The sequence below is a fragment of the Cannabis sativa genome, chromosome 1 (genome assembly GCF_029168945.1).
Source record: "Cannabis sativa cultivar Pink pepper isolate KNU-18-1 chromosome 1, ASM2916894v1, whole genome shotgun sequence".
Taxonomy (NCBI): Eukaryota; Viridiplantae; Streptophyta; class Magnoliopsida; order Rosales; family Cannabaceae; genus Cannabis; species Cannabis sativa.
Window position 1 is genome coordinate 36,069,226 of NC_083601.1, and position 23,611 is coordinate 36,092,836.

Here is a 23,611-nt window from a genome sequence, read left to right on the forward strand (position 1 = left end):
TGTTTCCGATTATTTTATATTTTAACCTTATTCATTTCTTCCATTCATTATTCTGATTCTAATTACAGTTTAGTAAACTTAATGGATAAATGTAACGGAATAAATACAAACTAATCGAAATCAATATTTGTAATATGTTGTTTACTAAAATTTTTTGGAAATGGAATAGTTGTGATTTATCTTGTTTACTTTATTAGGAAACGTAATCGGTATGCTTAAATTGACTAAATTCCCCTTTTTGAGTTAAACTATATTATATGGTAGTTATTTTGTAAGACATATTTTAAAGGACAAAATTGTCATTATATATTTAATATTAAAAAATAAAATAAAAATAATTAAAATCCATTACCCTTAATGACATTCCTTACAAAATTGGTGGGGGAAGTTCTCCCTTTTATTTCTCCCTTATTTAATGAAGTTCTCCCTTTCCTAATTTTAATAATATAAGTAAACAAATGTAAGAGAATGATTACCTTACTATTACTTATTAGTAAACATATTGTTAAAGGAAAACAATTAAAATGTAAATGGTATAGAAAAACGTGAATATTTTATATTAATTTGAACTACAATATTTATATAAATAGATTATTTTTAACGCTGGATGTAAATTTTCTTTGTTTAAATGTATTTAGGTGTAAATATGAGTAATTACCAATTTCTATAATTGAAATGTTACAACTTACAAATCACATATTTACGAGAAAAAAAAAATCAACTTCTAAACATAGTCTTGCCCTATTTTTTTTTTTCTAAAAATTCCTCAAAATACATTAATTATAGTATAGAATAACGTGAGCACAATAGGGGTCATCTCTCAAAAATTAAGGTGGCGTTTGGTAACACTTTTTTAATCCGTTTTCTGTTTTTAAAAGTAAAAAAGTGAAAATATTTTTCAAAAACATGTTCTATAAAACTGTTTTTACTTTTCAATTTTATAATTAGAAATCAAAATTTTAAAACAAAAAAAAAAAAATCACTTTCAATATTTTTTTAAACAGTTTTTTTTCGTAATCAATCTTTTGGATTACGACCAGACCCGGACCAAATCTCCTCCCCACGGCCCTGGCACTGAACCTGACTTCTGATCCGAACCTGAATCCGACCCCGGACCTAGACCCGACTTAAATAAAATCAAATAATAAAAATAAAAATGAATTTTACAGAACACACTTTTGTTTTCTGTTTTTAAAATTGAAAAACAAAAGTTGTTACAAAACGCATTTTTGTTTTTCAAAAATAATTTTTTTAAAAACAAAAATTTTACTTTCATTTTTTATTAAAAAATTGAAAAACAAAAGTGCTACCAAACGACACCTAAGAAAACCACAATGCAAATTTAAAAAATTCCAAGAAGCCAAGGCATAAGCTGCCACCATTGATTCTCAGTTACACCAGGAAACTGAAAAGGAACAGTTATCCAACAAGAAAAAAAGCTTAGCAAATAGATGAGAAAGTCTCCGAGAAGGCAGCTTCCGAGAGTAGCAAGCCTAGGTCGCAAGGAGACCATCCACCAGTGCCCGCACTTCACTCTCCAAAGCAGACTCTGTCGGGAACCGATCAACAAAAAGACCAATGGTCTCCCCACACTCGTCTTTAACCACCACACCTGAGGCACCTCGACCATGTTAAAACGCACCATCCACATGGATCACCACATCTCCACTGCCACCAACACCGCAACTCCAATTGTTTGAAGTTGGGGAGTAACAGTAAGATGGGTATTCCACAGCTCAATGAATATCTCCTGGATGCTTTTTACCATAAAGTCAATTGGGAGATGACCCTTATTGTGATAGTAGTCATTACGAAAACTCCACAGTTTAAGAAGCAAGACTGCCCCCAAAAAGTCTAGAACTCCTTTCTCTATTGTTGAGAAGAATCATCAAAATATTTAGGTGAATTCAGCAACCACTTGATTATCTCTGCTCCCAAAACAAACATAAGGTGATCCACCCTCACATCCCACAAACTTTGGAACCAGAGAGTTTTACTAACTCTACATCAGAAGAAAACATGATCATGAGTATCAGCATTCTGCTCCCCACACATAGCACACACACTAGCTGCATTACCAAAAATCTGGCTCAATTAGGATGTAAAAGGCAGGGCATTCCAATAGTGCTTCCACAAGAAAAGTTTAAATCTTTGAGGCACATCAAAACACCAAACATTTTTTAGATAAACATTGACTTTGCCAAACTAAGTTGCATTCAAGGCCCAACAGGCCAATTTGAGACTGAACCTCCCATCTTGAGTTGCAATCCAGAGAAGAGTGTCATGATCAAAATAACTACCATTCTTGCAGCTCAATATTCTCGTAGCTACCCCCGAAAATGAAGACTATCCTCACCTCATCCTCCTTCCAACACATATTAGATTGATCCCTGAGGTCCCCCATAGTATATATTGTCATTATTAATCAAGGAATTCAGATGCTCCAAGTGGACCAATAAGTTTGAATCACAGAGCCAGTTTGGTTCCCACACTGGCACACGAGAACTCTTGCCTATTGCCCAGGCAGAATTAACTTTGATAAACTCTGTTGTACCTCAGATACCTTTAGCCATTCCTAACGCATTCCCCATTAAGGTAATGTAAGATTTTATCAATACAAGCAGAATTTTGACAAACACTAAGTTTGCAAAAAAAAGCTTGCAAAAGAGGCAGAACTTAATGTAGGGACCTTTATTTATAAAAGCACAATTACAATTGTAACGTCCCCGCTTCAAGCCTCCATTGAGCCCTTACACCCACGGAATGAATGGCTCTTATACACGAGTACGTCACTCTGGCTGCTTCATGGACTGACGACTGACCCTACAGACCAACACGAGTGTTTCCAGCGTGCTTTGTCCTCACTCACACGCTTCCTGGGAAGACTTCCCAGGAGGTCACCCATCCTTGAAATTGCTCCCAAGCCAAGCACGCTTAACTGTGGAGTTCTTTCGTGATGAAATTTCTGCAGAAAAAGCAAGATGCACCTTGTTGACATAGGTAGTACCAATCAATCCATTTAAGCTCTCTTCAACTGTGTAGTCCCATACCTACACAGTCTCAGAATCATCCCACTTGACCTTCCCCAGGCGGTATGGGATTGTACAGCTTACCCGATGTTTCCCCCTACGGATCACGGGACTACTGACTGTCACAATCACCCCCCTTACGGGGTTCGACGTCCTCGTCGACCACACTTCCGGCTGGGTCAAGGCTCTGATACCATTTGTAACGTCCTCGCTTCAAGCCTCCATTGGGCCCTTGCACCCACGGAATGAATGACTCTTATACACGAGTACGTCACTCTGGCTGCTTCATGGACTGATGACTGACCCTACAGACCAACACGAGTGTTTCCAGCGTGCTTTGTCCTCACTCACACGCTTCTTGGGCAAACTTCCCAGGAGGTCACCCATCCTTGAAATTGCTCCAGGCCAAGCACGCTTAACTGTGGAGTTCTTTCGAGATGGGCTACCGAAAAACAAGATGCACCTTGTTGATATAGGTAGTACCAATCAATCCATTTAAGCCTATAACTTTAAGCGTGTGCAGTCCCATACCTACACAGTCTCAGAATCATCCCACTTGACCTTCCCCAGGCGGTGTGGGATTGCACAGCTTACTCGGTGTTTCCCCTTACGGATCACGGGACTACTGACTGTCACAAATCTCGAAAGAACTCCACAGTTAAGCGTGCTTGGCCTGGAGCAATTTCAAGGATGGGTGACCTCCTGGGAAGTTTGCCCAAGAAGCGTGTGAGTGAGGACAAAGCACGCTGGAAACACTCGTGTTGGTCTGTAGGGTCAGTCATCAGTCCATGAAGCAGCCAGAGTGACGTACTCGTGTATAAGAGTCATTCATTCCGTGGGTGTAAGGGCCCAATGGAGGCTTGAAGCGGGGACGTTACAACAATTCAATTAAAGAAATAACAGAAAATAAAAGTTACTAAAATAACTATTGTAATTGAAAGTTAGTTACAACTTGCTAACTAATTATCACAAGAAGGAATAGCTTTATCATTCTCTCTTAAAACAAAAGGTGTGGAACGCACATTGAGTTTGCCTTTTAAGTAAGTAAATATGTCTTTGCTTAGAGCTTTAGTAAGAATGCCAGCCATCTGGTCAATAAAAGGGACATATCTCACTTCAACCTCTTTAGCAATGATTTGGTCCCCCAACAAAATTAATGTCTTTCAATATGTTTAGACCTTGTATGGAAAACAGGATTTGCAGCAAGAGGAGTCGCTCTTTGATTGGTAACCAAATTATTGGAGGTGCTGGAAGTGTCACATAAAGCTCAAAAAGTATAGAACACAACCATCAAATCTCAATTGTTGTGTTAGCGAGAGACTTGAACTCACTTTCAGTGCTGCTTTTAGAAACTACATGTTGCTTTTTCGCAGACCAGGAGATGAGATTGCCTCTAAAAAAGACGGCATAACTACCTGTTGATTTCTTATCATCAGGAAAACTTGCCCAATCAGCATCTGATTTGAATAGCCCTGCAAATATAATATTAAGTTTAGCCTTTATGTGTAATCCTTCATGAATGAGTTAAGTACTTAAACAACCTCTTACACGCATTCCAATGCACTAATGTGGGACCATGTATGAACTGGCTTAGTTTATTAACTATAAATGCAACCTCTAGTATTGTTAATGTTAGATATTGCAAGGCTCTAAAAGTGCTCTTGACAAAGTGTGATCCAAAAATGGTTTACCATTGTGTGCTGAACTGGTTGGACTTGGACTCAATGTAACTCCCTCCATATGGGGCTTGGTAAGTATACCTATGATATATTTAGATTATGAAAGGTATATCCCAATATTGTTTCTACAAACTTTTACCGAGATTTTAAGAGAAAAGTCATTGTGAGATTAATGAAGCAACTAAATTGTTGTTTGGACCAATAACTAGGATATAATCTATATAGACTAACCAAACAATTTGAGAACTACTTGAACCATATATAAACAAAGAAAATCTATTTGATACTTTAAATCCTTTTTATGTGCTTGTTTCAAGCCAGCTTTATACAATTTACAAATATATTAAAGATATCATCAAAGCCAAAACGTTGTTTCTTCATAATACTCATTTTTTTTTAAATGGTTGAGTGATACTTATTATTGTTAAAAGAAATATATAAATAAATAAAAACAAAATAATGATTTGCCAAAATTCTAGAGATTTAATGGTAATATGTGATGTAATACCTCATCAAATCCACATACAAGTGATGTGGGATTCTATTTCTAAGGCAAAGGATCCCCAGTCCATTGATGGAGTGTGATAAGTTAAAAATAATAATAATAATAATAAAAATATTTCATTCTGTGTAATCCCGCCAAGATTCGTTATCTCTCCCTCCCCATTTTGAAAATTTGGCTCCATTTTCTATGTTGACGTACTCTACAACACATCGGAGAACCAGACGGAGAAAATCAAACAACAGAGATGGCCAATGGCAACAACGCCTTTGGGAAAACCATTTGCTCAATCTGCTACGAAGATCTGAAGCCTATTGTTGAAGATCTTCAAGCTATCTCCATTTGCGGTCATGTCTTCCACGAGCTATGGTTAGTTCCCTCCCTGCTTCCCTCTCTCTCTCTCTCTCTCTCTCTCTATATATATATATAGATTTTATTTTCAATTACTGGATATTCGATTTTCATGCTCGTGAAACCCTAGCCTGCAGCAGTGGTTCGAATACTGTTCAAACACGAAGAAATGCACTTGTCCTGTGTGCAAGCAGAGCTGCAAGGGCAAAGATGCAGCTCGGCTATACTTTCAGTCAATTGGGGATTCTGTTGTCACACAAAGTCAGAGACCAATCCTCGATTCTGGAGAAGATCCCGAGACACTGCGCAGAGAGGTGCGAAGATTGGAAGCCAAGGTTCTAGGGCTTGATTCGGTCTTGGAACGACTGGGGAAGGACAACAAAGAGCTAACTCAGGAGGTAATAATGCATTTCTTTTATTGGAGACCAAGAAATTAGGATAAAGATTTTGAGCTTTAGACATTCTTGTTTAGTCTTTCTAGCTCATCCAAATCGCGAGTATTTTTTATTCTTAACTGTTTTAGTATATAAGGAGGCACAGACAATACAATAAGAGTAATAAGATCCTATCGTCTGCTTAATCATTCAGTCATGTCTCTGTAACTTCTGAGATTACAAACTTTTGGACATAATCTTTTTTGATTGCTTTTGGTTGTGAGGTTCATATGAGGTGTATTTCTTGTTCCAGCTTTGTATTTGTAAGGAACAAGAAAAAAAAGAAACAACATCAAAGAATGAGGCCTTGAAACAAAATGCATTACTGCAGCAACTGCTAAATCGGAAAACTGAGGTGAACCAATAATTGCATTTCATTAATGTTTTAATTTGATCATACCCTCATTAGCGTGAGCTAAAAATTTGATGGAGTTTTGTCAACTGTGTATAACAGGAGCTTGGTAGATCGACTTCAGAGTGCTTAAGGTTGCAAGAAAGGAATATGGCTTTGGCCAAAGAACTAGCAGCATTAAAATTGTGGGTGCATTTGATGGATTTCCCTTTTGTTTTCCTAGCAAATTTTTATTTGAGACTTGACTTGTAGTTTCACCTACTTACCCCATTGTTTACTACTTAAGCTAAAGTTGAATTGCCTTTGTTGGCACATAAATCTCTTCAGAATTCTTCTCTTATGAATCTCTATTTGCATGTGCTCTAGTCTGTTACTAAGAAAGTCACATGGCTTTTGCAATCCAGGGTTTCTGATCTGGACCTAGACGAAGATGAGGTCCAAAAACTTGCCTCCTTTGGTAATGGTGGTAATAGTCAAGATACAATAGACATCCTACGAAGGTCTTTGGTGATGCGTAACAAGTAAGTTATCAATTTCACAGAGCATTAAATTTTTGTACTTAAGAATTTTCCCTTAGTAATTTGGTACATTATGTTTGAAGCAAATATCTTGAAGTCGATTCAGGCCAGCTGTCTGATTACAAACTAATATCTTGTTGCCAATTATTAGGGGTGACCGCTTGATTTACTTTTGTATATTTCTGTCTTATGTTGTGATCGAACTTGTCTGTATACTCATAGGACTTACAAAGAATTGATGACCAAGTGCAATGTTCTTGGACGGGGGGAGTCACGATCTATTAAAAAACTAGAGAAGGCTAAAGGAAAGATAGATAAATTGAAGGTAAGCACACTTCAAGCTTACCAGCGATTCTCATTTCATAAGTTTTTCCTAATTTACCATGTTGCTACTCTCATCAGGCAAGGATAAAGGAAATGGAGATAGCTATTGAAATAAAAGATAATCAAGTTCTGAGGGAGTTGAAAGCTTCAAAGAAAGCTTGTTACGAAGAGGTCATTAAAAATGGTACCAACAGTAAATCTGGCTCCTTAGCCAACATTGATGTATTAGAAGACCAAAGTAAACAAACTTCTGCGACAACACTTAAATTGAACCAGTTGGGAGGAGTGCAAGATGATTTATTGTATCCTATAAAAGTACAAAACTGTGTTGCAACTAATGATATTGATGTACACATGGCTTGTGATAATGACGAAGATGATTGCTCAGTAATAGGTGTGAATTTTTCGAAATTCCTTACGCCCATACATGGTAGTCCAAATCCTGATACAAAAGATCAAACAACTGAGGATATTCTTGCACCGAAGTCTACTCAGGTAATGTCTAGTGCAACTTATGATGTGAAAAAGGAAGCTTCAGCGCGTGCACACAGAAACCTGGGTGGTACTACGAGTCCAAGAACTAGTGTAGAGAATACCTCCAAGACCTTTGCTGCTGACATTGATGAGGATGTGACGGTGCTTTTTGACGATGTTCCTCAAGTCAAGCCCATGCTTAACATTAGAAAAGAATCTTCAACCCCAATATCACACTCAAATTCAGGTACTTTGCTACTGCATTTTATGGTTTTGATTGATCAATACATATATTAAATATTAAAATTACTTTTGCTCAACAACATTGGTAAATAAACAATTGTATAAAATGTAGGAGATGTATGTTTCTCTGGAGGATTGCTTGGTCCTGATGGAACAAACAGGTACTTGGGTAAGTGGTGCAAGCGTAGCCAGAATAATGAAACAAGACAAGGTCAAAGCACTAGTAATGGTGATTTAATTGCTGTTGGTGCTGATGGAAGAGGCGGTAGAATCAAAGTTCTAAGATCTTTGAACCAATCATCAGCGGTAAGCTTTATTTGTGATTTTGTGTGCTGTAATGGAAATCATTAATCTTTTTCTATACTCAGGTTTTTATCTGACTAGAAAAGCAGTAACTAATTGCTTAAAAAATTGCATTATAATTTGGACATATATCTTTTAACTCCTTTACAGCTTCGGGTTTTTGCTTTTGAAGTTACACACTAAGCTTAGTTCTCATAGAACACTCACGTTTATGGTTTCTCAATGTTTGTAAATTAATTTGACAGGATTGGAAGGCTAATTCAGTTGGGTCAAAAAGGTGCAAATTAGGATCCAAGACAAATAGTCAACAGTCCCGTGGATGCTTGCAAATTGAACATTTCTTCAGTCGAGCGAATAATTAATTGATAAATTGCTTTCGATTTGGAAAATAGGTTAGGATTAGGAATTCCTTGATGTCATTTTTTTTTGCCCAACAAGTAAGAACAAAGATTCTTTTGTTAATAGTAGTCTGGTCATAGTTTTGAAAGAGGAACACGTGAAAGGAAGGGAAAAAAAAATGAAATTGGAAGTGATGATCATCCATTGATAATGTTATTTAACAGCTTCGCACGACTGTTTATTGACGTGGCTGGTTCAAAACAAATATGTTTTCTTCTAATACAAGTTTTTTTTTTCTTCTTTAGCTAAAATTTATACCCGAATTTTTCTTACCTTCAAAGTTACTATACTAGTTGGTGAATATATAAATAAATGGAGATTCTTCTATGCCATACGATTTAGTACTTGTATAATATAAGTATTGTAGGGCTCGTTTGGAACGCCGTATTATGTCGTATTGTATTGTATTGTATTATATTAAATTGTATTTTATGCAATATTTTTATGTAAAACTATATGTGGTAATAACTTTTATGGACACCTAAATATATAATATTTTAGTATAAATTAAAGTTTAACATAGTATCATATAAAAATATAATATATAATCTAATTCAATATAATACAATACAATACGACTTAATACGGCATTCCAAACGAGCCCGTAATGTCAAATTCTTATGTAAATATATGTATTATAATTAGATATTTTTATCGTTGGAATATATTAATACAATTTTCATTTTTCATTACGAAAAATTGTAAACTTCTACAATAATTATATTTTTTTAATAAATAATAATAAAAATACAAAATATAGTATTTTAAAAAAATAAATTTAAGATTTTTTTGTTAAATGATTTTTTTTTGGGGCTGAGGCTTAAGCCATAAACTCTTGCTGCCCTACCCTTGAGTAGACTGTTCAGAATATTTATTATTATTATATTTCATAAAAAAAAATAATATTTTTTTAAATAAAAATTAAAAAATTACTAATATTTAAATTGTAAAATGTTCATCAAATTTGCAATACTATAATTCTTCACAATTACAAAAGTAGAAAGTTATATAAATTAAAAAATATAGGTAAATTACATAAATAAATAATTAACAATCATTTAATTTTATAAAATTAATTATACATATTTATTAAATAATAATAAAAAAATGTTAAACTAATAATTTATCTAATAGATACTTTGGATGGAGAGAGATAAGAGGAAATGATAAATTCATTTGTTTGGCAGAGGAATTGAAGGAGAGGTAGTAAATCCACTCAAACCTCCCATTTAATTAAAATCCTTTAGTAAGTGAAGGATTAGCACTCCCCTCTTCAATTTTTTAAAATTACAAATAATAAAGATATTGTAATTCCATAAATAAATAATCATCTATCCTTTTATTAATCCATCCCATCTCTCTTACCAAACAAGTTGGTAAAAAAAAACAGAAAATTATTACTTTTTTTTCCCTTCCTTTACATTTTCCATTCTTATTATTTTCTTTCCATCTTACCAAACTTATTAGACTAATTAAGATATATGTACCAAATCGTGTCTTCCAAACATTTTAGGTCATTAACACTTTTTTTTTAGTACTATTGAGATTATTAAATTCAAAGACGTTCTTCTAAATTTACTAAACGCCTAACGTGGATGAAAGCTTAGGCAATACGATTTGATACATGTCAAAGTTTAAAGGGCACAATTTGGTACATATCAAAATTTAGGGGCACAATTCAGTACATGAACAATCAATAGTTAGTAATATTGAACGAAATTGAACATAAGTCTTTAAATTTAAAAATCTCAATAGATCGGGGCTATTTTTAAATGTCTGAAAAATTTGAACATGATTTATTACATGTTAAAATTTGAGGGACAAAAATTCTAATTTGCCAACTTATTAATATTTAAAAAAATTATATAATAATATATATGAGGATAAATGTGGTAAAAAAATATATTTAATATTTATTTATTTTTAAATACTATCATATATCACTTAACTTAATTTTAAATAAAATAATTAATGTTAAATTGTTAATTTCAAAATATTGTGTTAAATTCAACAAAAAGTCTTTAATTACCTTATGGATACTTCTTTTTTAGCTTGTTCACATGCTTATTTGGTAAACGGGATGTTTACCCCAGTGCTTTGTAGTCTTGCCTTAACTTTTCTTTTAATATATTTGTAGCAATATTTTTAGTATATTTTTTAAATTATGGATTAAATTTAGCACAATTTTTAATACTATACAAATATTTATTTTGTAAAATACTATATTTCAGCAATTTTTATATATTTGGCACTTCATGAAAAATAATATTCTTATGACCGGCCGCTAATATAATCTTTATGGATTATATATTTATGTTATTCAATGGGGATTGAAAGAAATTAAAAACATGTAGCTAAGCACATTCGTCACATTCAATGTGTACTAAACTTGGCATGGAGACAGTACTGCTGAAACCAAAGCAATTATCTCATTAATGATGGATGGTACTGTCGGTGTTGAAAACTTGAAAAAAAAGGTGACAAACTTTCCCTTTGTGTAGGGGTGTTCATTGGATCACATCTAATGTTTTTAGGCCTATCCAGATCTGATTCAATCATATATTAGATGTTAGATTTTACCATCCGATCTAATCTAATTAATTTCGTCATCCAATCGATCCAACATCCATTGGATGTTGGATTGGATCGGTTCTATTTATTGGATGTATTTCATATATATATTTATTTATTTAATTTGGGTTTATCCAATATTTTAGACCTAGTATTTTTTGGATCAGATTGGATCCATCCAATATTTTAGATCTCAGTATGTATTGGATCGGACTGGATCCATCCAATCCAAGAAAAAAAGAGTAAAACTTTAATGTTAATTTTCATATATACATATAGATTTGACGTATAACAGTATAAAATCTAATTACTCATCCAAACTAAATGAAAATACTAATTAGTTTGATTGGATGTATTAGATTTTTAGACACCACATCCATCATTCGATTCGATCTAATTGGATATTTAAAAATAACATTCAATCCGATCCGAACACAATTAGATATCCAATGTTTGGCAGTCGGTTGTAATTGGATCGGTCAGTTCACATTGGATTAGATCGATTTATGCACACCCCTACTTGAGTGACTCTATGTTTGTTTTCCAAAAGAAGAAAGTAAAAAACTAATATTAATTAAAACTGTTTGTTTTCTTTTGTGACCTTTAAAATGTATAGTTAAAGTTAAATGTGTTGAGGTTCAAAACTCAAAATTTGAACACAATCCCAGTCTTAAATCTAATCTATTAAAGAATCATGATTATATGTACTTATATGTAATGATAGTGTATATATATATATATACTTTGCTTAAAATTCAAAATTATAAGAGGTTAGGTTGACATTTTATGTTTTACTTTCAAGTTTGAACGTGCGAAGTGCCAACACTCCTGGAGTTTTTCCAAGCGGGTAGTAATTACAAATTCAATAATGGGATATTGACTGTTAAAATCATGTTTTTTGATATTGTATAGCCTTTTAAGTTCTAAGTATTTTTATTTTTCATAATAAATAGGTATTTTGACATTTGAATTTTGGCCCCCCAAAAAATTATTCTCCTATAATTTAAACTATTGCCCAAATTTTTGTAATATTGCACGATTCCTTTTGAAACTATTACTGTCAGTGAAAAATAATGACTTTCCTTAAATAATAATTTACCCACTTTTTAGAAAAAAATGATAGAAAAGAAATTTTATCCCCGAATCCGCGAATCGTGCCCCTTTATTGAAAAAAATAAATTTGTCAGTGGTAAAAGTATAAAATAATAACAAGAATGAAAAATAAAAAATTGCTTAACTTAAATGCTACAATATAATAACAAGAATTTTAGATGTAAATGATCAATTTTATCTTAAATAAATTTTAACATGTACTAAATTATATTCTTTGAATTTTTTTGACCGTTAAAAATTCTCTATAAATTATTAAGATTGTTTGATTTCAGAATTTTTGTCTAATTTCATTCAATTTTACTATTTCAGTAATTGTTTATGTACTAAATCATGCACCCTAGATTTTGATATTTACCAAATCATGTCCCTCGAACTTTGACATGTACTAAATCATGTCCCTGAACATTCATCCATGTTAGAATTTTTTTACTAAAATTGAACAAAAGTCCTTAAATTCAACAATCTCAATAGTTCAGAGAATATTTTTAACGATCTTAAAAGTTTAGAGGGCATAATTTTAGTACATGTCAAAGTTTGGGACGAATTTTTTTTAATTAACCTTTAAGTAATTAATGAATTAGACCAATAAAAGAATCAGCGTAAGAACCACATGTGAGTGTGATGTGCTATATTAGAGAGACCAAGAGATCTAAAATACTATACAGTTTTTTTTTTTGGGAATTACCCAACATATTACTTTTTTTGACTTTTTTTTAAATTTATTGTTTGAGTTTTTAAAGTAGTTTTTCCGATAATTTCTATATGGGTTGTTTTACGACTTTAGGTTACGATTTAAGTTGCTCAGCTAGTTGCAAGTTTCTCTGTGAAATTCTGTAAGAATGCAAAAAAATAAAAAAAAAAGTGTAAAAATTAAAAAATCTTTTTTTTTTTAAACAAGTAATTAATATACAAATCGTATCTTTATATATTAAAAGTGCCTATCTAACGGCAATTCTTGGTTTAACAGAATATACTTAAAAATAAAAGAATATTCTGTTAAATTTAACGATTAGGTTTGATCTTCCGTTAACAAATAAACCCAATAATTAAACCCAAAAAATTAAACAATCTTTTAAATATTAATAATCTCTTTTTAAATTAAAAAAATCATTTTAGCCACATATCTCTCTAACAAACCTATCTTGGGAGAATATTAATATTTTTTATTTATTTTTTTTTTTTTAAAAAAAGAAAAATCTTTATATATTAAAGTTAACCTCACGTTATCTAATGTTTTCTCTAGATAAGCATAGGAAGCAGAAATACCACTTCTATCTTTGTGTGATTGCAGATATACCACTTCTGTCATTGACCCACTTTTTAGCTTTATAAATGGAGATGTTCATATAATATTAACACTTTACAGAATATTTATAGATATAAACTTACATTACAATGCTATGTTAAAAAAAGAACTAAATAGAATAATCTACTACTCCAATAATAAATTTATTTACAATTTTATAATTACACTTATTTTTAATACATTATTAAATAATATTTCAAATATAAATATTTAATTTTTTCAAACAAAAAATTTGTAATCTTTAAAAATAAAATACATTCAAAATCTTAAAAAGACCAAAATCTTAAATAAAACTAGCAATACGTGGCTCGGCACGTAAATTCACCTAGTAACAATAAAAACTTTGGTCGATTGTTTTTTTTTTTTTTTTTAAATATATATATTTTTATGAAACCTACTACTACTAGTACTACTACCCACAAAATGGACTACTTTCCAATAACTCTTGAAAATGAATTCATCTGTAAATATACTCTGCAGTTAACATAGTTCTCTTAGAAAAAAGAAAAAAATTGCTATCAAGAATAAGAAATACATGATGCATGCCTGTTTATTTACAATTAAAAAAAATCTAAAAAAAAAAAAAACATACGTGAAATGAAGATGACAATTAATAAGAAAAAAATAAATAATTAAACTACTAATTATACATAGCAGGATTACGTTAGTATTGGTAAACTAATGGTTAATTATGATTTTTGTTATTTGAATTTTAACATGTATTAAATGATGCCTCTGGATTTTTTTTCAGTTAAAAATTTCCATGAATTATATTGAAATTGTTGGATTTAAAGATATTTGTCCAATTTCATTCAATTAAACTGATTTAGTGATTGTAGATTGTCCATGTACTAAAATTCAAAAGATAAATATTCTAATTAGCTTAAATTAAAACACCTAATAGCAGTAAATTCTATCTATATAGATAAATTATTGATATGAGGGGTATCATTTATCATATATATATGGGATTTGTGTAAAAGTTTTCAAAAAGTTTAATTTGATACAAAAAAGTCTCCAACCTCGAAAAATAGCGGCAATAGTCCCTAAAGTTATATTTTTATTTGTCCGTTAGTCCTAATTTTTAACTGAACCGTTTACTTTTTAAAATTGATACGTGTCGAAATATTATTGGTCCAAATCATTATTTTAATTAATAAAAATAAATAAATAAATAATTTAAAAATAATTTATTATTTTTTTCTTTTTCTTTCTTTTCTTCTTCGTCTTCTTCTTCTCACTGCCATAAGCCTTCCATTAACCCATCCTCAACAACCTCTACAATAGAGAAGCCCTTCCTTCCAACCTTATCCTTATTCTTCCCTCCACTCATCTCTTCATCATCAACCATTTTCTTCTTCCTCGAACTCGGCCTCGTCATCTTAGCAAGGTTTAGAAAATTCACAAACCCAACAGAGTCAAACGTCTTCACAAGCTTTTCCTTGTATAGAATTGGGCTCAACGACTCGCCATCGCATACGCCTGTCCAACGAAACCTGAGATTCTTCGTTGCTTGGGGTCCCACAAGCTTCTTAACCTCATCGTCGTCAAAGTTGTCGCGCGAGACACTGGCAATGTTTCAGATTCGAGGCCAGTTCAAGAGGTGGCCTCGAAGTCGGTTCTCGAGAATGAAACAATCCTTGGAAGGGACTCGAATCGTCACGATATCGAAAACCCTTGTGAAGCTTTCCTAGTTGAATATGAGTTTTGCAATTTCTTTTTTTTTTGTTTTTCTTTGAGGGTATTTGGGTTGTGATTGCAACTCAATTTTGGGTCATGGCTATTCAGGCGTGATGGTGGTGCTGGTTAGGAGTTGGTGGGTTGGGGGTTGGTTGGTTAGGGCTTCTGGCAGTGAGAAGAAGAAGACGAAGAAAGAAAAAGAATAAAAAAAGAAATTATTTATTTATTTTTATTTTTATTTTTTAAAATTAAAATAATAATTTAGACCTATAATATTTCGACATGTGGCAATTTTAACAAAGTAAACAGCTCAGTTAAAATTAGGATTAACGGAGAAATAGAAAATATGACTTTGAAAATTATTGATGCTATTTTTTAAAATTAGTAACTTATCTTTATCAAATTGAATTTTTTGAGAATATTTGCTCTAAATTTTCTAATATATATATATTTGGTGTTTTATAAAAGAATTGAATCATGAGTGGTCAATCTATACACACGTGTAACGTTTGTAAAGGATGATACTTAAGAACCAAAATTGGATGATGAGAAAGAATGGAAGACAGCCTGAAAAGCGGGTCCAAGATCAACCCCAGCCCCAAATCACACGATTTCTTTAGTTGACAAAAAAAAAAGCCAAACATTCATATTCTCTCTAATCCTTCCTCCTATAAATAATTATAATAATTAAATCTCAAATTAACCTTTTAACTTATAAGACACGCGCAGAAATGATTTTATGAAAAAACACAAGATACAAGAAACAAACACATATATATGATCTCTCTCCCACTACTTATTGTAAACTCTATGATCTATTTTAAAATGTTAGTATATATAAGGTTGACCTTTTTTTTTTTTTTTGAAAAAATTAAGAGAAGGTTGACCTTAAAACTAAAAGACATAAGTTTTTTTTTTTTTTAATAACTTAAAAGACATAAGTTGATATATATATTTTTATAATTAATTTGTAAGATAAATAATTAAATTTAACTTTTAGTTGTAAATAAATACTTAAATTTAATTTTTATTTAAGTTATATTTTTAAAACTTTGTTAGCTAGGTAACTAACGGTTAAGTATTAAGTAAATTATCACGTGACAATTATTAATTAATTCACGTCATTAATTTTTTTTTAAAAAAAATTAGTTTGAATATACAAATAAAAAATAACACGTAGATGATAATTTAACATTTAAGGAATAAGTACTTACAAAGTTTTAAAAATATAACTTAAATATTATTAGCATTAAAAATTAAACTTAAATAATTATTTACAATCAAAACTTAAATTTAAATATTTATAACGCAAATTACTCTTACATTTATTTATTAATACAGCTAATTGAACCGCAGTTTTAAATATCCAATGGGAGGGAGTAAGTGCAGACCTTGGTTTGTAAGTTAATTTCGTTTCATATGATTTCCGAATTATTTATTGCAGCACAATTAATAATTCAAGGTTATTAGTTGGCATGTGTGTGGCGTGCTAAGGAATATGATCAGTAATAAATTAAATATTTAATGGAAAGAATTAAGTTACCTAGCTATAATTAAACTATGTATCTACTTTTATAAATAAATATTTTTAAACTATAATTAATTATACATTTTCTTAAATCCTATTAAAAAAGTATATATATACTTCTATATACAAATAATAATATATTAATTTATAAATTTATTTTGGTAAAATAAATAATTTTATTGAAAATTGTATAATACATAAATAAATATTATATTTAATCAAAAACTAATTTTATATGATCTAGTATTAAAGATTATACATTGTAATTGTTGTTGCATTTGATATTTTTTTGTGTTTTAATTTTTATTTTTGAAATGGGTGTTTCAATTTTTTGTAAAGTGTACGCTTTTTTATTTAATTATAACATCTTAATTAAAATATATTTTGATTGATTTTAAGTGTATTTTCAAATAGATCAGTATTCTACTGTATTACTAGGGAGAGAATATATTCAACATGATTATATTAATTAGATTTAATGTATATTTTGAAAGCAAAAAAATATATATTCTAATTTCAAACATTAAAATTATTAAATTTAACTAATTACAAATACTACATCAAATGATGTTTGATAACATATAAATAGGTATGGTGATATATCGACTATTTTTTTCTTCCTAATTTTTCTTCTTTTACAATAATTTTTATTTTAAAGAAAAATAGTTCTTTGTAATTAAATTAATATGATATGGCGTCACATAAAACGCCATATCATATGCCTAGAAAGCCATTTTATTAAAATAAATAACGTACAATATTTTACAAAAATTATTAGTTTTGATTTTTTGAATAAAAAATTATTATATATAGTTGTGACAAATATACAAATGAAATTGAAAATTATAGGCATATTAATTTGACATGTGTATGCCTTTCAAATCATGTACAAATTAATGATTAATTTAAAGATAATAAATTAAATATATATTCTTAAAAAAATTAAAGATTCTTAGACTATAAATGGGGCTGCGTTAAATGTTGAATTAACAGATTACAAAATAGAGACCAAATTACCCTAGTCGCTAATATGTAGAATTGGAAGCATATAAGACCAATATATATATATATTAACATTTATTAATTATTGGACTTTTTAGAATCAAAAGTACACTAACGACCATTGACACACCGACTATCGCGTATAATTATAAATTTTGAACAATGAGTTTTTACAACGTTTTCTTTGATTATTGTCAGGCAAAATACTATATATATATATACATTATTCTACAATAATCTATTTAATATATATGTTATTAAAGAAAAATAGCTGTCTCTTTGAAATCGTTCTTATAATTAATTTAGTTAGAAAAGATAGAGAGGAAGATAAAGCTTGTGTAATGACTATAATAATGAGTAGGGGTGTTTATTAAACTATACATCCAATATTTTTAAAGTTATTCAGATTTAATAACTTAATTATATATTGGATGTTAAATTTTATAATCTCAACCAATCTAATTAATTTCAGTCATCTAATTAATATTGGATTGGATCTTAGATATATTTTATATATGTATTAGTTTAATTTAAGTTTATTTAGACTTAGTATATCGGATCAATCCTTCTAATATGTTCAGTATATATTGAATTGGATCTATCCTTAATATTAGTTTGTTTGATAAGATGCTGAATATATTGAATTTGTATATTTAAAAATAATATTTAATTTAATCTAAAATATTTAATATTTGGCAGTTGATTATAATTAAATTGGTCAATATTTATTATTGGATATTAGATTAATTTATGGAGAGAATAATACATGATATTGACGTGATTTAATTATTTTTAATAAATGTAATTATTGAAAATATCCACATTTAGAGGCACTTATCATTAATGACAAAAATAGAAAAGCAGCCATAGATGGAAGCAGTGCAGGAGGAAAAATAAAAAAGGCATAGAAAGAAAGCTATAGATATATATAGGTACGTAGTAGGTAGCTTATAGTTATAGTTAGCTTAAATATGCTGACGAGTCCTGGAGTCAATGGCAGTGGTGCCATCGCGCAGCTTGACCAAACAGGACACGTAAATTCCAAAGGGCACCACTTGTGACTTCTAATATGTCCAATATTCAATTTAGCCTAAATAAGTTTTTTGCCCTTAAATATTATTACGTATTAAATTATAATTTTGAATTTTGTTAGTATTCAAAATGTACTCTAAATAATTAAGATTGTTAGATTTAAGAATTTTTATTTAATTTTATTCAATTTTTACTATTAGTGAATGTTTATGTACTAAACTGTGCTTCTCAGATTTTGATATCTACCAAATTATATCTGTTGAACTTTAATATGTACTAAATAATGCCTTTTAACTTTTATCTATGTTAGATTTTTTTTATTAAAATTAGATAAATATTTTTAAATTTAACAATCTTAATAGTTAAGTGAGTATTTTTAATGACTTTAAAAATTCAGGACATAATTTAGTATATATTAAAATTTAAGGAATAAATTTTTTAATTAACCTTATGAAATCTCATTTATAATTAATATCACGTTAATTGCTAACCAATTATAGATATACCGATACAAACCATGGTACCATATAATGTAGTAATTAATGCTCCTTGTAATATTGTGCACGTGTTCCAGGACCACACCAAAGTACCGCAGTTGAGTTTGAAGTTGAACACGTGTTCAACTGTACCAGAATTAATTTAATTATAATACGTAAGAGAAGAGATTTTTTATTTAATTAAATAACTCTGCATTCCATTCGATTAAAAATAAAAATAATTTAATAACTGCTATATGTTCAGTTAATTAAAATTGTGATGTGACTACGTACTTACTTATATGTAGTTCCCTATTATTTACGTAAATTAAAAAGAGATAAGATATTATATAATAAGATCCTGAATCCTGATCAAACTTTAGCTTACAACCAAATAAGAATATATATATATATATATCCACAGATATTATAGAATTAATATTGTTTTTTGGAAGTATCATTTGTAAATGCCTTTTCTTTTTTCTGCAAATATTAATGTACGATTGTACGTAGTTAATTAAAATATGATGCCTCTCACTTATATTATATTTCAAAAAAAAATCATTTACTCCTTAAAAAAATTAGTTCCAGACCTGAACCCTACGTACGTATATATACCTACCTACCTACACACATGCAGTATCTTTATGAGAATATTTTCTATGTAGGGTTCCATCCAGGGTGACAACAAACATAGATACGAAAGTTGTAAACTAAACAAATAACATATATGTATATTTGGGAACTATAGATGATCATGTTTTTCACCTATATATATTTATATAAGGCTGGTCGTAATTACAATGATCATATACTAAGACAATTAATGCCAATTTAACTTTCGGCAAAACCCTAAAAACAAAAATATATATTAACTTTCGAGAAGGGGAAAAACCGGTAGTTTTTTAAAGATCAGCATATATATAGTTTGAAATATTGTACGCTTATCATAATAAGTAATTAATTAATAATTTTTTTTTCTTTTGAATGGAATAATTAATTTTTTACAGTGACACGTGCTTGGTGACTTAACGTAGGTCATTAGATTTGACGGCCAGTGAGCTGGTTACTTAACGATCACTTTAATAAATTTGTGGGTAGTTAAAATGGGATTTTTACAATTAAAAAAATTAGTGAAAGAGCAACATTTTTTTATTATTATTTTAAAAAAATTACCACAAAAGAATCTATTTTATGACTTAATAATCACATTTTCAGACTAATTAATACCTCACTTTTACTGCAATTAATATTCATATATATATATATACACTGTGTGTGGACACACATATATTTTTATATGTATGTATATATATAATTAAGTTGTTGATTTTGTTTTCAAGGTTGGAGATCTTATATATCTGTGGGTCAGACTCATTTGCCCACTGATATGATGTTGAATTAAGTATATTTTTTACACAACTAATTAATTATCAATGAAATATAGTAGGTGGTTCGATATCTTCTGGACGGTCATCAGATCTCATTATATATTATTAAAGTTTAGACTGTACGTACGTAGTATATATAAGCTAAGTAAGTATACTTTCAACTTCACTTAAACAAATTTGTATAAATGTATAGTTTTATAAATTTGTATTGATTTCCCATTCTTACGAACAGAAAGGTAAATTAAAGTGAATATTCACAATTAGGCTCCAAAACGTATAAAGTACTAGTAATTAAAAGTGATTAATTGGTTAGCTAGTGATTTCGCCTAAACTAAAACGCGCTTTTTAAAGTCATGAGCTTAGGAAATTCGAATATTTTTTAATATATTGAACATTTTAGATTTGTTCTTTTCTTTTTTTACGATATCGAACAAATATTGCAAAGTTGGACACTCCTCTATTTTAGCCAAAATGGTCTTCTGGAATTTGTGTAAATTAGTCTCCCCTTTTACTTGTACTATCTCTATATATTGCACGCTTAACCTCGTCAAATTCTGCTCACGTGTACTTTGACTCGAGACAACCAAATGAACAACAACAAAAACAACAAAAAATTCTCCAGTTAATTATCTCTCAAGCACATAATTAAATTAATATCCCAACCCCAAGCAATTAATCCCGGCCCAGCATATATATAAATACTCGATTATTTCACAGATAATAGACTAATTTTATGGATCGATAATTAAATTGAAACTTGATACACATGTAATATATATTATATATATATATAAAAAAATCTGTTTAAATAATAAATAATCAGGATATATATAGTTGCTAATTATTAACCAGGTTATATAATAGTTGGTGCTAAACTCAAAGATATAATATGTGTAGAGAAAGTTAATTGATTATAATTTATATACGTACGAACGCGTTGGATCACGTTTGTTATAATTAATTAAGGTAGTATATATGTAGGTAATGGAGCTTGATAATCTGACTAGAGTGATGACTGACTTGTTTACTTAATTAACTTTACCCCATCGCTAGCTACAAAAGTGTACTGATTATCAAAATAAGTAATAAAAATTGCATGGCCTGGTGAAGGTGTATATAACAGGCCACTGTACACAATTAATTTTTATAATAAAAAATGTCAGTGTGTATATACATACATATATATATATAAAGATTAAATTGATAGAAAAAAAAAAAGCACCGACCAATATGATATGAACGAATTCTAATTATGAATCCCGTAACGATTATAATGAGCAGATTAATCTTGATCTGATTTAATATTTTTTTGAGGAATTTGATTTTTAGGTTTAATTTCAGCCTATTTATAAGTAATTATTAATTATAAATTGTATTTTGGGCCCTTTTGTAAAATGCAATGTTTGCCTAAATTAATATTTATAAATATATACATATATTTTTTTTTTTGCAAGCAATATATACATATATTTTAAAGATACAGGGATATGGAAATTTTCTTTTAAAACAAAATTCATGAATAGATGACAAATTGAATAAATTGTGATGTAGAAAAAAAAATAGTTAGAAAGTTATGATAACAAGGTAAAGAAGCAAGAGATGAATCTGAGACTCAAGGAGTTTGAAGATAAAATTGCCAGCTTCTCTTTGAGTACGAATTCAAAAGATTGGCAGCAACTAAAAGACCTTGAACGGAAAAATAATATTCTCCTTGATAAAGAAGAAAAGTTTTGGAAGCAACGAAGTCGCGCTCTTTGGCTAAAAGAAGGGGATCGAAACACGAAATACTTTCATAGGAAAGCAAACACTCGAAAGAAGAAAAACTCTATCTTGGGCATTCTGGGTAGCAATGATAATTGGGTTAATGGAAACAAAAGGGTGGGACAGGTAGCCTGTAGTTATTTCCAGCAGCTTTTCGAAGCTAATCCAGCGGCTAAGGAAGAGTTGGAGGAGTTCAAACGAGTAATCCCAAACAAAATATCCCGAGAAACAAATGAGTTCCTCAAAGCACCGTTTACTAAGGAAGATGTATTTCAAGCTATGCGAGATATTAACCCCCAAAAGGCTCCGGGTAGTGATGGAATGCCGGGTCTCTTCTACAGAATTTTTTGGTCGAGTATTGGTGATGAGGTGTCAATAGTTTGCTTGGGGGTCCTGAATGATGGGAAACCGGTTGAGGAAATAAATGATACTCTTCTCTCCCTAATCCCGAAGATTGAGAAGCCTACCCGAATGTCGAATTTCCGACCTATTAGCCTTTGCAATGTGGTGTATAAGATCATAGCCAAATGCCTCGCGGGACGCATGAAAAATAGCCTTTACCAAGCTATCTCGGAAGAACAAAGTGCTTTTGTGGCGGGTAGGTTGATTCAAGACAATGCTATAATTGGATTTGAAAGCCTCCATTACATGAAAACGAGGAGAGTTGGGAATGGAAGGAAAATGGCGCTAAAACTGGATATGTCAAAGGCTTACGACCGGGTTGAGTGGAATTTCCTTGCTACCATGATGGAAGGGCTTGGGTATGATGAGGAGTGGATAGAAAAAATAACGCGATGTGTGACTAGTGTATCTTTCTCGGTGCTAATTAATGGGGAAAAGATAGGAAAATTCAAGCCTACACGGGGTCTTCGTCAAGGCGATTCACTATCTCCCTACCTTTTCCTTATATGTTCGGAAGGATTATCTTGCCTAATCCAAGCGGCTGAGAGGGCTGGTAAACTAAATGGGGTTCGGTTTGGAAGAGAAGGGGTTAAAGTGTCACATCTCTTCTTTGGGGACGATAGCTTCGTGTTCCTTGATGGAAATATCGAAGAATGTGATACTATGTCGCAAATTCTGCATCAATACTCTCGGCTCTCGGGGCAACAAGTCAATCTAGAAAAATCAGAAGTAAGTATGGGC

General features: G+C 30.5%; 2 protein-coding genes across 2 annotated transcripts; one reads left to right on the plus strand and one right to left on the minus strand.

Moving 5' to 3' along the window:
- The first annotated feature begins 5,126 nt into the window (after window positions 1-5,126).
- On the plus strand, window positions 5,127-8,859 carry LOC115707614 (uncharacterized). Its single transcript, XM_030635628.2, has 9 exons — window positions 5,127-5,579; window positions 5,692-5,959; window positions 6,249-6,350; window positions 6,450-6,532; window positions 6,752-6,868; window positions 7,088-7,190; window positions 7,268-7,910; window positions 8,019-8,212; window positions 8,455-8,859. Exons 1-9 carry the CDS (start codon window positions 5,458-5,460, stop codon window positions 8,569-8,571), a joined length of 1,749 nt encoding a protein of 582 aa, XP_030491488.2. The 5' UTR covers window positions 5,127-5,457; the 3' UTR covers window positions 8,572-8,859.
- Window positions 8,860-14,835: 5,976 nt separating this feature from the next.
- On the minus strand, window positions 14,836-21,754 carry LOC133034313 (tRNA (guanine(37)-N1)-methyltransferase 1-like). The gene is made up of 2 exons (XM_061109371.1): window positions 21,750-21,754; window positions 14,836-15,166 (listed from the first exon to the last, which is right to left on the minus strand). Exons 1-2 carry the CDS (start codon window positions 21,752-21,754, stop codon window positions 14,836-14,838), a joined length of 336 nt encoding a protein of 111 aa, XP_060965354.1.
- Between the last annotated feature and the right edge of the window lie 1,857 nt (window positions 21,755-23,611).

Coding starts and splice junctions, on each gene's coding strand:
- LOC115707614 (XM_030635628.2), top strand. CDS start 5,458: ATGGCCAATGGCAACAACGCCTTTGGGAAAACCATTTGCTCAATCTGC. Junction 5,580..5,691: donor CATGTCTTCCACGAGCTATG/GTTAGTTCCCTC, acceptor GTGAAACCCTAG/CCTGCAGCAGTGGTTCGAAT. Junction 6,351..6,449: donor TGCTAAATCGGAAAACTGAG/GTGAACCAATAA, acceptor TGTGTATAACAG/GAGCTTGGTAGATCGACTTC.